Below are 15280 nucleotides of genomic sequence, written 5' to 3'. Positions count from 1 at the left end.
CCGCTGTCGTCGTCCTGCGCTTCCACTCCCAGAAGCAGACAGAGAGTCTTTTTCCAGGAGATCTTGAGCCGGCGCCTCCTCCCAGTTTTCCTGGTACACCTCTAATGGGAGGCGACAAAATAGTTGTGAGGATCCGTGAGCCTCCAGGCAGACACACGGTTTCATCTGACACTTTCTGCTTGGCACAGTTCCTTCACTCACTCATTCACACGCACGACTCAGTCGATCACGCCGATTCTCAATTTAAGAGTCGTGTTCTGGTTTGGTAATACTGGTTCAATGTATAGATCCTGGTTGGAATCATTCGATCGGACGCATAACCGTAATAACTAAAAGAAACCACCTCATTCCGTACCAGGAAGTCATTTTAGTCACAGATGTCCCACAATTCAGCATTCAGTCCGTCAGCCTCCTGCAGCACACACTAACTTATTAAAGCGTGGCTTTATAGTCCAGCTTCGTGACTCGTGCTTCTCCGGAGCCACCGGGGAGCGACGACAGAAGTGAAACGATAACAATGATGCTACCGACTCGGCCAAGCAGACGCCATTTAAACCGACATCTGTTTCAGGACGTGATGACCGACCAGCTGGAGAGCTTCACCTCAAGACGACGTGCCAAACAGCCACAAGTAAACGACACCTGCAAAAGGTGCAGTAAAAAGAGTGCGTCGGTTACATCAGGGCCCGGAAACGAGATACGAACCCCACTGGGAGTGTGGCATGACTGGAATTACACACACACACACACACACACACACACACACACACACACACACACACACACACACACACACACACACACACACACACACACACACACACACACACACACACACACACACACACACACACACACACACACACACACACACACACACACACACACACACACACCGGGTCGTATCAGCTGATCTGGATCTTTTCAAGAATGAAGCCGCGCCGCTCCGTCACTCCGGCCGTAACCTCGTGAACACACGGTCATGCTCGTTTGCAACACTTTACATTCTCACCTCTATCAGCAACATGACCAGAAACCAGGTGTGTGTGTGTGTGTGTGTGTGTGTGTGTGTGTGTGTGGTCCACTGTGCCGCAGACTAATCTTCCGCTGAAGTGCAACGTCAGAGCAAAGAGGAAACGGGAGGATTTGGTTCTGCCGGATGAATGGAGACTAAATCTCCGCTGTGTCCGTCGGTCATTGTGCGTCTTTGTGTCGCCACACAGTCCCTCCCGCACACGTGTTGAACCGCCGGGCGGAGGGCGCGCGGCGGCGGCGGCGCGGACCAGCTGAGCTGCGCTGTAAATACTCGCGTCTCTATGGAAATTTTCCACCTCGAGTTTTTCGGCTCGCGCACGCGCCATGTTTACCGACACGTTCGCCTTTCATGCCGTTGGTGTTTGCCTCATTTCAACACACGTCAAAAAAGCCTTTTCATCAGGTGTTGTTGACCCTCGAACGCCGGCGAGCGCGGAGAATGGATGGATCGGCTGAGCAAAGCGACGGCAGAGAGGAGGTGGAAGTTGGGAGGGAACGGAGAAGTGAAGAAGTAGCGAGGGCTCGAGAAACAAAAGTGATGATTAATGGTGCGGGGAGGAGGTGAGGGAAGTTTCCACAATGGAGATGATATCTCATAATTACGGGTTCGGTGAATGTATTTGGATCCGAGGTGGAGAGAGACGAGGAAAAACAAACATTATACAATTAAAAACTGTTTATAAGGGGAGTGTGTGCGCGCACGTGCATGTGTGTGTGCGTGTGTGTGTGTGCGTGTGTGTGTGTTGCCTTGGAAATGAAGAAAATACATTCGTCACTGTTTCTATTCTCCTCCCTGCCTGGTTTTGTTTTCAACGACTCGTCTTCTCGAGACCTTGACCAGCCTACGTCATTCATCTCCCACTGCATACCACCGCTGCACACACACACACACACACACACACACACACACACACACACACACACACACACACACACACACACACACACACACACACACACACACACACACACACAGAACATATTCCGCCGCTATTTCTGTATTTTTCATTATATTCATTGGTTTTGGCTTCATTGCGTTCTATTCCTCTCTGTCATTTAGGAACTCGAAAAGGTCTTCTCCACCTCTGGCTCTGGATCTCTTAAAGTTAAAAGAGGATTTTTTTTAATTTCCTTTGTCGCCCGTGCTTTGCTCATGTGGGATTCCCGGGGTTATTTCCATACTTTATTGGGCTGTTTAAAGTCCTATATGTGGGCTGTGTTGTAATCTGCGCTAGCATAGTTAAACCTGAATTTAATTGAAGTCTCCACACACGATATTATTGTTGATATCGGATCTAAAGTTAGATATCTTGGCAGAGAATGAACATTTCCGCACGTCGCCGGGTTAAACGAGGCTTTAATTACGTCTAACGGATCAGCGCTTAACGAAATGAAACCGGCTCAAAGTCACCGCGTTCACGACGTGTTCGTACAGACAAGTACATTTCGAGGCTGAGAAGACGCCAGCACCAAACAAAGTACGCACTCTTATTGTTATTACCTGAACAATGCAGGCCTTTTGTTTGAATGTCAAAAAAAACAAAAAACATCAACTACCTCATAACAAAGTGTGTTTCCAAAACTGGGATAATCCTCTTGCAGTTTAAAAAAAAAAAAGAAAGAAAGAAAAGTGCTGCAAATTGGCTGATGTGTTTGCGTGCGGCTTTACACCGTTAGTCTGAATTACGACAGAAACATCTCGGTTTACAGAAAACAAGATTAGCAAACGTGAGGAAAAGTCGCCGCGTTCCCACTGCGGCAGCCAGCGAATCCTCGCTCTGCAGACACCGACGGAAGAAGCTCTGAATACGCAAAAGCAAAAGCGCACGGGCTCGCGTTCCTCGTGGAAGCCGGTGTGCACCTTCAACGCCGCCGACCTCACATCACCTGCAGTGCCTCCACAGCATCTGTTCCACGGGTGCGAGAGCATGAAGCACGTTGCTCTTCTCTCTCAGCGCCTCCAGATGTGTTGTGACCGTTTACAGCCGCGCGGGATTTAGAGAGAGATCTTTGCTGTTGGACTGCTGAAACCTGTTGGCTTTCACTGTTCTGTACTGTGTGTGTGTGTGTGTGTGTGTGTGTGACGGCTTGATCATCCATCACAAAGCCGTGTGTTTGTGTGTGTGTGTGTTCAGTAATCAGCCCCGGATTACCCCCCGAGCCCTTGGATTCGCCTAATTGGACCGAGGCGAAGGGTTTGTAATGAGACGATGCTCCCGCCGCCGCCGCCGATGACCTCATCACATGGCCTGTGCCTTAAGTCAGTTTGGGGGTCGGGGGGGTGTGTGTGTTGTTCAACACACACACAACCTCCAACAGGCTGCCAAAGCCCAAACGGAGTTGTTGCTACAAGTCGGGTGACTCCCTAGAAAAGACCACCCAAACAAAGCCAGCCGGACGGCGCAGAAGGACGCAACCTTGACGTCCGAACACAAACATCTTCAAAGAAAGTCCCCCCCCCGGGCGCCTCCGCTTTGTGACGCCGCGCAGGAATGACGGAAAATATTTGATAAACAGAACCGCGGTTTCTGTTTACTGGAGCCGACGGAGGAGTCGGGTCTGTCTCATGTCCTCGTGTAGCGTCTTCCTGAGGGGGGGAGGGGGGGGGGGGTGAATCGGTTGTATAACGCCGTAATTAGGGTAATGAGGGGAAAGCCAAGCGAGCAGTCTGGAGAAATTTAAGTTCATTTCCATCTTAATACGGATTATGTAATGCTAAGATGCAGAGTGTACCTCCCACCTTGTCCCGCGTTTTCATATCCAGACAGTCCATTATACAACTGTCCAATACAAATGAGGGAAATGCGGGAGGCTGATTAGCAGTTCAAATGAGACATTCTGAGACGGCTGGGACTTAAAGCGACGCCGACGGGTTTTGAACATGCTTCGTCCTCTGCATCCCGGCGTAAATACGAGCGGAGCTGTGTGTCACTGTGCTGAGAGTCCACCGAGCAGACGGGAGCACAATGTGCCTCCGGCGCAAAACACGAAAATCCCAACAGCCAATCGAGTGCACATGTGCAGACAAATAAACACACACACACACACACACACACACACACACACACACACACACACACACACACACACACACACACACACACACACACACAGAGAGAGCCCTGAGCCTCACCCTCTCCGGGGTCACGTCCCGTCCACGTGGTCGCGCTTTACATAACACTACTAGTGCTGCGAGTGTAACCTAGTGCTGGCTTGGATTACACACCCCGCATGACAAGTCTGTCAGACGCAGGATCAGAGCAGAGGGATGAACGCACGAGCTGTTCAAAGATTTCTAAGAGAGAGAAGAAGAAAAAAAAAAAAGAAACACGCTGGATGAAATAAAATAGCTGTATTGATGTTGAAGTGAGAATTGAGGAGGGGTTTCAGGAAGGCCCAGAGGGTTTGCCTGCTATCAGCCTGCCAACAAGCTGCACATGTTAAAGGATGAACAGTGGTATGAAGGAAACCGCCACTTTTCCTTCGGCACATTCGTGAGCAGACAGACAAATAAAAATGGCGGCCACCAGAGTGTTTTCTGGTCGAGAGTCACCTGTGACAACAATCCAACTTCATTGCAATGTCAGCGGAGTAATTCCAACCACTTCGTTTTCAGCATTTCTGCCGTTAACGTGTAAATGGACATCGTTTCCGAAACGTTACCATGTAAACATGAAACTTTTCTGAAACAAAAGAGCAAAAACGACGCGTTTTTTCACTTGAAATGCTGTTTGCAGTGGTTGAGTGTTTGTGGGAGTGCTGCACAGTGTTGAACTCCATCTAATTTATCATTACTTAAAAAAAACTGCTGGTGGCCACTGAAGATGATCAAGTAGAGAGGAGTGTTCAGAGAAAATGTTATCAACTGTGCAGCAGCCGACGGCACTCCTAATTATGTTTTTGAACTTCAAAATCTACTTCTAAAGTAAAGACGGCTACGTAATGTTTGTTAATCTGACAGCACGCGAACGTCCCAACTGCAGATGTGAAGGAAGCCAAAAGCATCACAAGAGGACAGATCTGACTCCAATTTGAAGCAAATTACATTAGTTATTTTTTGTTTTTTTACCTTGTGTGAAGAGTTGCAAACTGTTCCCACTAATATTGTCCACATATTTCCTTTCTAATTGAGAAAAGTTCCGTTTATTGTCTCCATGCTGGTTATTAGGAGCAGTCACGCTGGTGGTCTCGTGGAATACGACAAGGGTGTCAAGCTTAAAACCCACGTGCCAAAATGCAGCCCTGCAGGGGGCCCAATAAAACTTCCAAAGAAAACGTTGACAGTCTTTCTGCGAGCGAGTTCGAGACAAAGGCTTTTGCCAGATTTAGTCCCAAAAGAAACACGGTTGCAAAGATTTCAGAGCTTGGAGCCGATTTGTCAGACGAAACGCAGCGTTGAGTAATTTGTTGCATTTTTTTTTTTGACGTAAGAAAAAGAAAATACATTTTGTACTCGGAGACAGAACTAAAACAACAATGTTGAAACTGCAATCATTTCCCAACGAAATATTTCAACTTCTTCGGGTTTTGTGAGCAGATTTTAATTAGAATTTGGGCTTTTAAAATTTTTTTTTTTTTTTAAGTTTTTTGTTGTTGTTGCTCAAAATCAAAAGAAATCAGAGCTTGTAGTATATTAGCAAACACTACAACTCTGTGCAGGACTGAGCAGCACAACAAACTACTGTTACTGATCCAATTGGTCAGCTATGCATGAGTTTTGCTCAATTAGGCAACAGTAAACAAATGTAAACTCTCTCACCTCCACAGATTGTCAACAACAACAACAACACTCATGTGATCCAGGCTGGAAAGGAAGCAATGATTTAGACAGAAATTCCTGAGGTTGATAATCGGTGACTAATGTGGGTCTGAGGCACAGTTTGTAATCACAATATTTGACTGGATCTTCCCATAAGAAACTCCGTCCTCATGAGGGGGAGCGGAGTCTCCCGGGGAAAAGGGGTTTAAAGAGCGACAAGTTATTTTGAGGCTGGCATTAAGAGTCGCTTCCAGATGGTGAAGAAATACAAAGAGTGGCTGCCGAGGGACGGCTGGAAGCACAAATAATGAAACTCTCATGTGCCTTTTCCTGGAGGAGATGATGGGAGTGACCGCTGATTTAATTTCAACTTAATTTTGGGCCACTTCACGACATCCCGACACTCCTCTATAAAGCTGGAAGCGCGGAGAAACACAAGCCACCATGGGAGGAGCGTCATCCAGGCGTTTAAGTCCCTGCGTTGAACGCTCGCTTCACCATTTGCTCCTTGTGATTTTATTTTACATTCAATTTTTCTTGAAAAAAGGTACAATTTCGAGTGGAGCTGCTCGCCCTGCCTTGCCTCATTACCTAAATCATAGGGTTATTTTTACCGAGCACATATTACATAACAGCTGTCCAATAAGAGTGTTTCTGGCACACGTCCCACTACTGATGTTCAATTTTAGCCTTTGGCCCTCCGTGCCAAACGAACGCACCCCAGAGACGTACACACAACCTTTTCCTATACAAGCCGGTGCCTGTTCATGAAAAGAAGAAAACTCTGTAATTACAGCCAATAAGACGACTTGGGAAAAAACCCCAGGCAGGATCCACGTGGAAGAGTGATCTCCGTTTGTTCGCGTTTCGTTTTTTTCTGTTTTCGGTGCGCCTCGAACTCGAGCTGAGGGATCTCGTCTCAGGGCTGCAATCTATTTTGGTACAACTCTGGAAGCGTTTAGCCTGACAACAACAACAACAAAAAAAATAAAAATTACAATGTGAAAGAGGAGGAGGGCGAGTGGCGAACAGACAAGAAAAGAGTCTTCCGTTGAACAATAGGATGCGTAGTGAACTGAAGGGAGGGAAGGAATGTCAAAAATCCATCAGCCTCAAAGTCAAACGAGGACAAACAATGTACAGTGTTAACAAAGACACACTGGGATAGAAGAATGGAAGAAAAAAAAAGACAAAAACATTAAGCAAGCAGAATATAAAGGACACAAATGACAAGACTACAGGAGACGAGCGTTTCGGGAGAGCCCATTGGTCGAGGGGCTCGGCCCTGCTGAGGCCCGCCAGCCCACCGCGGCAAAAACAGTCGAACAAAAGGATCATTTATTGGAGGAGGAAAGAGGGGGCGAATGGAGGGATGAAAGGGGGGGGGAACACTGTACAGAGGCATTTGAGAGCTGTGTGAGTGAAACACTGGCCCCCATCTCAACATTCACAGCCAATGTGTAACATTCCCCCCCCCACGCTGCCCCCGAGCCCATATGGTCCCACCGTGGTCGCCTGCGAGCATTCCTATTTTACATACGCGCTGAAAACACCCCCACCCACCCTCCCTGCTTCCTTCAACATCGCCTCCGTTTCCCTACTGAAGCCAACGGGGGGGGCGACATGTGGATGCAGACTGATGGTTCATTTCCATGTGAGGAATCTGTGAAAAAAAACAACTGTTGAGCTCGGCCATGCTTCCCTCACCGCAGAATCCCAACCGGATGCGTTTTCGCTAATGCCCGAAAATACTTCATTAATTCCGACTTGGGAGCCGAGCGACAAGACGTTTACCACAAAAAAAAACAACAACCCCACAAGTGGGTTTTGACTCCCAACAAAACGTACGGTACAAATCATGTGGACGTTCGCGGGGATACATAAACAAGACGGCTTGGCAGGATGCGTTTGTCACAAGAGCCCCACTGTGGGAGCTTAAGCGGGACCACTGAGTGCTTTACTGATGCATATAAATCTCCATCTCCATTTAAATGCTGCTCCCTGTGCTTGAAACTGCAGGCGTCCAGTTCTTAACGGGCCAATTCGGTGCAGACAGTGGTTCAAAAGAGATGTTTTCCTATGTGGAAACATCTCCCAGTGAGAGACTCGAGGCATTGTTTAGCTGCGGTGTTCCCCCACAGCTAGAAAATTGCTCCTCGCAGTACAGGAATGTAAATACAGTTAAAATGTATAATTTGCCTTCACTGGTCTCATTTCAAGTCCGGCAAAACCGTAGGTATGGACAAATGAAATGTTGCTTCATATCCAGCACTTTTTAAGAAGTCCGTGTCAAGAAAGCAAAAATAATGGAATCAAATGGGACTTCTAAGGCCATAATAGGCCAAAGCTTTCAGCCTCCATTAAGTAATGCACAAATCATCGCAAACAATGCTTTTATTACGAAACCTATAAACCTGGCAACTTTATTTAACAACCCGCATACTTTTCTTTATAAGTTTTGGAAACCCATAAAAACAACACAAAATCTCAAATTTAAATCATAAAAGAAATGATGAGGAAAAAGCCTTGTAAAACCTGTTTTCTTTTCGCAGTGGAAGATTTTAAGTTGACAGGTCAACAGAAAAGGGGGTCAAAGTGCTGCATTGAACTCAGTGACGCTTCAGTGGAAAGTCTGAATGTGACGTCGCTGTGAGATTTCTGCTCTTTGAAAAACAATGGCTCAACCGAAGCAGAATGATGCTGACGCTTTTCAAACACAAACAAAAGGCTCTTGAATTAGTAAGAAATGCCCCCAAAAACAAAAAAAACTGATCCGTGGTTGAAAAATAATCATCAAGCCTCCAAGGCGGCGACGTTAGTTTCCAGATTCGTGACGTTCACCGACGTTCCATTACGTTGTCTGGGCTTCAGCGTTTTAATCACATCAAGAAAAAAGTGAGCATTCACCGAGGCCCAGAAGAGGAACCGAGTAATTGTCAGAGCCACTGATCTATATCAGTCATAATCCACAGAGCCTGTGGATTATGCAGACGGCCATGTAAATCAGACAAGTGGCTGCAGTTTAATCTGGCGCCAGGTAAAGTCTGATTACAGGCGTGGATAGAAAGGGGGAGCTGTGCTTCATGGGATTATCAAGAAAGCAATTTTTTCTCCTTTGAACCAAGTGACAAACAAATAATGTAGGAAATTAGAGGAAAGCAGTTTTAACTTAAAAAGAGGGAAAACGATCAAAGTAAACTCAAGATTCAAAGCCGAACATAAACAACTAATGTTTGTGCCAGAAAGGGATAAAAGTGACTCATACCTGTTCCCTCCTTGTTTCCATTTTGATGTGTCCGCAGCTCCTCTGATTTGTAGAAGTCGATGCTGGCGTACGTGTTTAGGCTCGAGCTGTTGCCGCTGCCGACCGCTGCGCCCACTCCCCCGACCCCAGGACCTGCACCCAGCGACGAGAAGAGACGAGAGGGGGCTTGGCCTCCTGAGGGTCCATCCAAGCTTAGGTGGGGACTCTCTTTGTTGGCCAAGTCCAAGTCTATGTAGTTAAGGCCCTGCTCAGTGGATGAAGTCTGGATGCTTGTGGGAAGCAACTGCTGTACGGGGGAATCAACAACGGCACCATTCCCCCAGAGCATGCTGTCAAAACCCATCCGGCGGGCCGCAGTCTGGGTATGTTCTGGAAAAAGGGAGGCAGTTGAAGAAGAAGTAGAGGTAGAGGTGGGGAGGGATGGGGAGGCAAGGAAAGTTTCTGAGCAATGGCGTCTGCGACCTTGGGGATCGGCCCGGATAACTTTTGCCCCCTGGTCTGGGTTGGGTCCCAATTTGGCAAGGGGAAAGTCCAGGCCACGTGACAGCACTGGAACAGGTGGATCAGTCCTGGTCGGCGATGAAACTTTGGGGGAGATGCTGGACGATGACGACCGTGGAGCAGCGTTATTATTCAAGCTGAAGGCCATCTCTGTGTAATCTCCACAGGATGTGGGTGATTCAGACTCAGTCATTGAAGGAACGCTTTCCCTGCTTTTCCTAATTGGCACCTCAGCCACTTCAACTCCCTCTTCGCGAGGGCTAGTAGAGCCCTCATTACAAGCTTTAGGGGCATGGACAAGAGTTGGGGGTGTGGGAGGGGTGTGGAAAGTCGGGAAAACTAGGGGAGTAAGGGAGAGGGGTGAGGGGGAAGGAGAAGGGCCCAAGTCCATGTTGACATACTCTGAGGCAACTGGGGGAGTGATGGGGGCAGAGGGGCTATGGGTGAGCGGCATAAAGTTTCCTAAACATGAAGTTGGCCTGTTTTGAGGATGTTGGCTAGTTGAGCCATGAGGCAGTGATAAGCCATGCCTAAGACCTCGACCACGCCCTCCTGCAACCCCAGTCTGGTTGAACTTCTCTCCCTTGAATTCAATGCTCACATACTCCCCAGGGCTTTTTGGTTCTGGGGGCAAAGGGTTCTCACGCACTCGCGGAAGAGTGTTAGCCTTGGATACATCAACAAACAGGCTGACTGGTCTGCTTCTAGTATGGGTGCTCTGTTTGGACATCCCACCAGAACTCCGTCTCTGCTGGATCTTACTCCCATCTTTGGACTGAGTTGCCCCAACCATGTTACTAATTGCCTGAGTCGCCCGGTCTTCACTCTCCCCAAGACTCTCGCTACTGGCTGAGCTTGAGGAGTATGAAGATGAGGAGAGTGACAGGTGATGTCCCACGGCAGAATTCCCTGCTGACAGTTGCTCCTGACGCCCTGCAATAGTCCTACCTCCCCCCAATCCCCTGCTACGACTCCCATTGTGCCTTCTGCCTCGCCCTGGCCCATCATCAAAATGTCCAGCAGAAGGGTTATGTTTATATGATCGAGGAAGGGAATAGAAAGAATACACCATCTTAGGGGCTTGTTGCTGTGAGCTGGTGTCCAAATGACAGGCGTGGTCAGGAGGCGGTGGGCTGCCGTTCACAGAACGTGCACTAATTGGAGACATGTTCATATAATCACTGCCTGCCCTGCTGTCGGCACTGCCGCTACCCATCCAAGCTCCTCCAGAGAGACCTCCACGCTGGTCAGGGGAGCAGCTGCTATTTGGAGACATTATCATATAGCCATCGGACGTTGGTGGGGATCGGATCTGTTGTGGAGGAGAGACGCTGTTGTTCGGAATCATAGCCATGTAATCATCCGCAGGTTTGGAATCCAAGTCGGGGACAGAAACGGCCAATGACTGGGGCTGGGACGCTGAAGGCTGAGTTACTCCAGGCAGCATGGACATGTATCCATTGTCCACTCCTAAGTCTACACTACCACTGCCTCCACCACCCCCTTCATGTTTAAACTCCCCTGCCACATCCAAGTACCCTCCTCCTCCACCTACTGAACCAGATTCCCTTTGGGTAGAAGAGCATGTGGAAGCAAAAGACTCTCGGCTGGTGCTCCTCGACATAATAGCATAATCAGCTGAATCTTCTTCTGCTGGCTCCTCAGCTCTGCGCTGCCGTGGAGCCAGTCTTTCCAGGGCCATAGGAGGCAAGGAGGCCCGCTTGCTCAGCAGCCTGCGTTCCGCTTCAGACTCACGGCTGGAGGACCGTCGCAGTACTCTCCTGCTCTGAGGTTGTGAGCCACCAGCTGGTGTTCCTGGTGCTGGAAGAGTTGTAGACGTCAAGTTCCCTTGATTACTGTTGCAACTGCCAGCACCACCACCACGTTGGCCCATTAGAATATAGTTGGCTCCATCATCACCAAGGGACTGGCTGCCCGTGCTACCAACCGAGCTTCCAGGCAGACTTGGGGATGGGAGAAGACTGTGATCCCCAGGACTGGAACCGTACTCATCTGAGGAGCCGTAGTCACTCGGCGAACCCGAGACAGACGCACGATGAGATGGGACGCGACTGTAAGCACCAGATCCTGGACCCGTGCTAGTAGAGGAAGTTATGCCTCCAAAGTCAGAGCCATGCCCGGAGCTAGAAGATAGGCTTGGGGCTGGAGATGGAGCTGGGGTTGAGATGGAGCGCATCAACCCAAGAGACGTTTTAGTAGTTGTGGTGGGTGCTGAACGAGCCGACTTGGATCTGAGTATTGGGGTGGTTGAACAGGAGCCATTGGTGGATGGGCTGCAGTTCACACCATGGGGTGGAGTAACCCCAATCATCCCATCATCAACTTTGCCTCCATCACTTGCAGTGCGAGACCTTGGGAAGCTGTGCCTGGGGGTGGGGGAAGCATTGGCACTGTTGCCCGGCGCCCCATTGTTCGCTCCTGCAGGAGGTTCAGTTCGTGGCCGACGGGTGAATCCAACCTGACTGGGCGGAGGGTTTGGATGATGGCGGCGGGAGGGAACACTGATGGGGTTCGATGCAGTCGCACCTCCTCCGGGGCCAGAGTTCGACTGAGACTTGCTTCGCTGGCGAAATTCCTCGCTCAGTGCCTTCATGGCCTCAAGCAGAGTTTCATGCATGTTCTGGGCCACCACCGAATCATCCACCTGGGAGACAAAGGTTTTCAAAGAATGAACTAAATAAATTATAGCAAAGCAGAGATGCATCTTGAGATTTCTATTATAGGAGCATGTCAGTTATGATTTAAGAAAAACTCATATGTATGTTTTTCTTAATAGAATTTCTTGCTGGGCTTAATATAACAGCAATTTGCAAAGCCACCATGAGATTAACAGTAATCTTTGCGGTTTGTTTCAATTTTGATGTTTATATAAGATTGAAGGGTGACGTGAACTGTTCACATAGGGATTTTGACTGGTCTCACCTGCATCCAGAACTCTCCCGGGCCTGTGACTGCAGACCGCCCCACCTCAACAAAAAAAAAGTTCTCCGAATGGCCACAACGTCTGACGTTCATCAGCTGCAACACCACTGCAGCAGCGTCCGAGTTGAGCTTCACGAAGTTGACCGTCTTGTCAGTCAGACAAAGGCGGTAGATGCCGACTAAATTCTTGGCCTGACCCAAGCCTTTTGGCCACACCTTCACCTGCCACACCTCTTTAAACGCAGGTCCGGGATTAGGGACTCCATAGTCCCCAGCAGAGTCGCTGTCAGTGAGGTTTTTACCTAAAGAGACAAAAAAAAAAAAAGAGAGAGACAGAAGGAAATTAAAAGGCTGTTGGAACAAAAAGGGAAGAGCAGGTTGTTTACGCTGAATGAAACGGACAATTCGGTGTTATGAGAGGGGGGGGGGGGGGGGTTGATAGAGAGCACTGGCACAAATTCTACCGAAAAGTGCTGTCATGACCTTCACGCGTCTCTGAACAAAGGAAACACGACATGAAACTACCACTATTTATCCGTGAGCTGTGAGAAGGGTGCCTTTATTATGCGAGCTGTGCTGATTCTGAGCTTTTCATAGATTTTTCAACCAGATTTGAGCGCAGACCGGGCATGCAGGGGCTTGCAAGACTGGCTCGCTGTACCTGCGGGCTCCATACCTGGGGTCTCATTTGTCAACTGCAAACAGACGCATGGGTTTGTACGCCACAAGTGTAGAAAAACAAAACTGTTGACAAATGAAGTGCAGCCCAAGAACGATGACTACGGAGAAAAAAAAAAATAGAGTTATGGAAAAAAACAAGAGTGAGCCAACTTGGAAAATGCTTGACAAGGGAATCTTCTCCAATACCAAAGGAAAACAATGCAGATTTATGGTAGGAAACCTAAGGGCTCGCACTCAAAAAGCCCTCTGAAAGCTATTTTCAGGAGCTGCTTTACTGACAATAAACAGGCTCTGTAAACTAATAAATTGTGGGGTCCTTTGACAGCTGTGCAGACCATTGACTCTTCGTGTTAAGTGGCCTGTATTCAGACAGTAGCAGAACTAGTGAGAGGAGAAAACCGTCTGGCAGAGTTGACTCGGGTCTGGAAGGACCAAACAAAGGCACTGGACTTATTTAACTACTTAATATCTTCCTGCCTTTTTCGGTCTTTTAAGTCTGTGTTTTCTTTAAAGATCTAAAAGGAAGGAAAGTGGCTATTACCCATGGAAAGTACCTAATTTTCTCTTGTGGTGGAACTCATTGTAAGCAGCGAGTGACACAGCCTCCAAATCTATCAGAGATTTACCTCTCAGCAGGTTTACTTCCAACCACAAAGGAACTCGCATTTGTGTACTAAAAGGGATTATAGGAATACCATTATGTGAGTCATGCTTAGGGTGGATTCTTATCCTTCTTTTAGGAACCACCCGCAAAAGCTCCTGTGACACGGCCTCAGTCCTTCACTTTTTTCAAGTTTTCTCTGTCATGTTGCCAGAGTGGATCTGCCTGAGCATGGTAAGTCTAAACAACATGCAGTCAATCAACTGCATGTCGAGACCGAAGAAACAAACCTACAGAAAAAGAGTCACCTGTTACCCTCCGTGGGAACAGGACGTTCTTTGTGTGGGCTTGACCACCTGCCTCATTAGATGAGCACATCTGGTATATTGAGATTTTGATGAAAAAAAAGTGAAGTTTTGAAAGAAAACAGCTCAGGATTTCTGTGACATTTACTCTGAGCTAAGTTTTTGGGCTTCTTGTTCGTCACAATGACAGCGTTCCAAATGGACGGTGTGTGTCTGCATGCATTCGCTCCTCCGTTACCATTGCCTCCGCTTCAAATCCTACAACGACAACCATGTGCAGACAAGAAGCCTCAGCATGCACACTGGACGCCATATTAAACTCCGGCTTCCGTTGTGACAAGACATTTCTCCAGCCCGGCTTCCCGAAAGCACTTTCTCTGATTATTACAAGAAAAATAAAGAGAACGTCTGACAATGTCTGCCGCTGCGTCTCCTTCCAGTTTGTTTCCTCCAAAAATTGGAGGATCGCTCCAAACTTGAAAGAGACCTAGAATAGATGTTTTGTTGAGAGCCAGCGAGGCTGCGGCTTCGTGGCTGTGTATGTGGAGGCACTCCCCCCTACATTAGATGACTCACTCAAGGCCATGCATGGCTGTTTCATGCGCTGCTTTTCTCTCCGTGTGCGAGGACCTCTATGCCGTTTGCGTCCTCGATTTAGATTTACAACAGGAAGAGATGGTTTTTGAGACTTTTCAACCAGGACTGAGGGAATGAGGGACAGCGGGAGATTTTAAAGGAGATATCAGAAAGCCATTAAGGGGGATGGAATGGGGGGGGGGGGGTGTATTTTAGAAACGTCTGGCTTTAAAGCGTCCAATTACAGGCTCTTCAAAATTAATTCTTTCGCCCTGGCTTCTGGAAATCGACACAAATTGCAGAGCAGCATGTTTCTTAAAGAGTGTTTTCCCCCTTTCAAGGGCCAATTTAACGCGTCTCGGGGAAGAGCACAAGTGTGCTGTTTGTTTTGAGTACAGTGCAGCCTTAAACCTCAGCTGTGCCCTCAACAGCACTTCCACTCACACTTTACACACAAACACCCCTGATCTTGGGGCCAATGTGGCTTTGCACTCGTCTCTCGAGAAAAAAAACCAAAAAGCTTTTTCAAGAGTTTTTTTTTTTGCGAGACTCACCCTCTCCTGATTCACCCGTTAAAGAACATGACCAGCCTTTGTTTCCAAGTTGCATAAAGC

General features: G+C 48.1%; 1 protein-coding gene across 1 annotated transcript in view; it reads right to left on the bottom strand.

The window, feature by feature from the left end:
• The window catches only part of LOC308146925 (insulin receptor substrate 1-B), a 47102-nt gene that overhangs the window by 21595 nt on the left and 10227 nt on the right, over positions 1–15280 (bottom strand). Inside the window, exons 2-3 of the mRNA XM_080518921.1 lie at positions 12504–12805; positions 9060–12225 (exon numbers count right to left, since the gene is read on the bottom strand). Of these exons, the coding sequence (XP_080375047.1) occupies positions 9060–12225; positions 12504–12805 (3468 nt within the window). The remainder of the gene's footprint in view (positions 1–9059; positions 12226–12503; positions 12806–15280) is intronic.

This window comes from Blennius ocellaris (assembly GCF_963422515.1).
Source record: "Blennius ocellaris genome assembly, chromosome: 23".
Taxonomy (NCBI): Eukaryota; Metazoa; Chordata; class Actinopteri; order Blenniiformes; family Blenniidae; genus Blennius; species Blennius ocellaris.
This window is presented reverse-complemented; position numbering and strand designations above follow the sequence as displayed.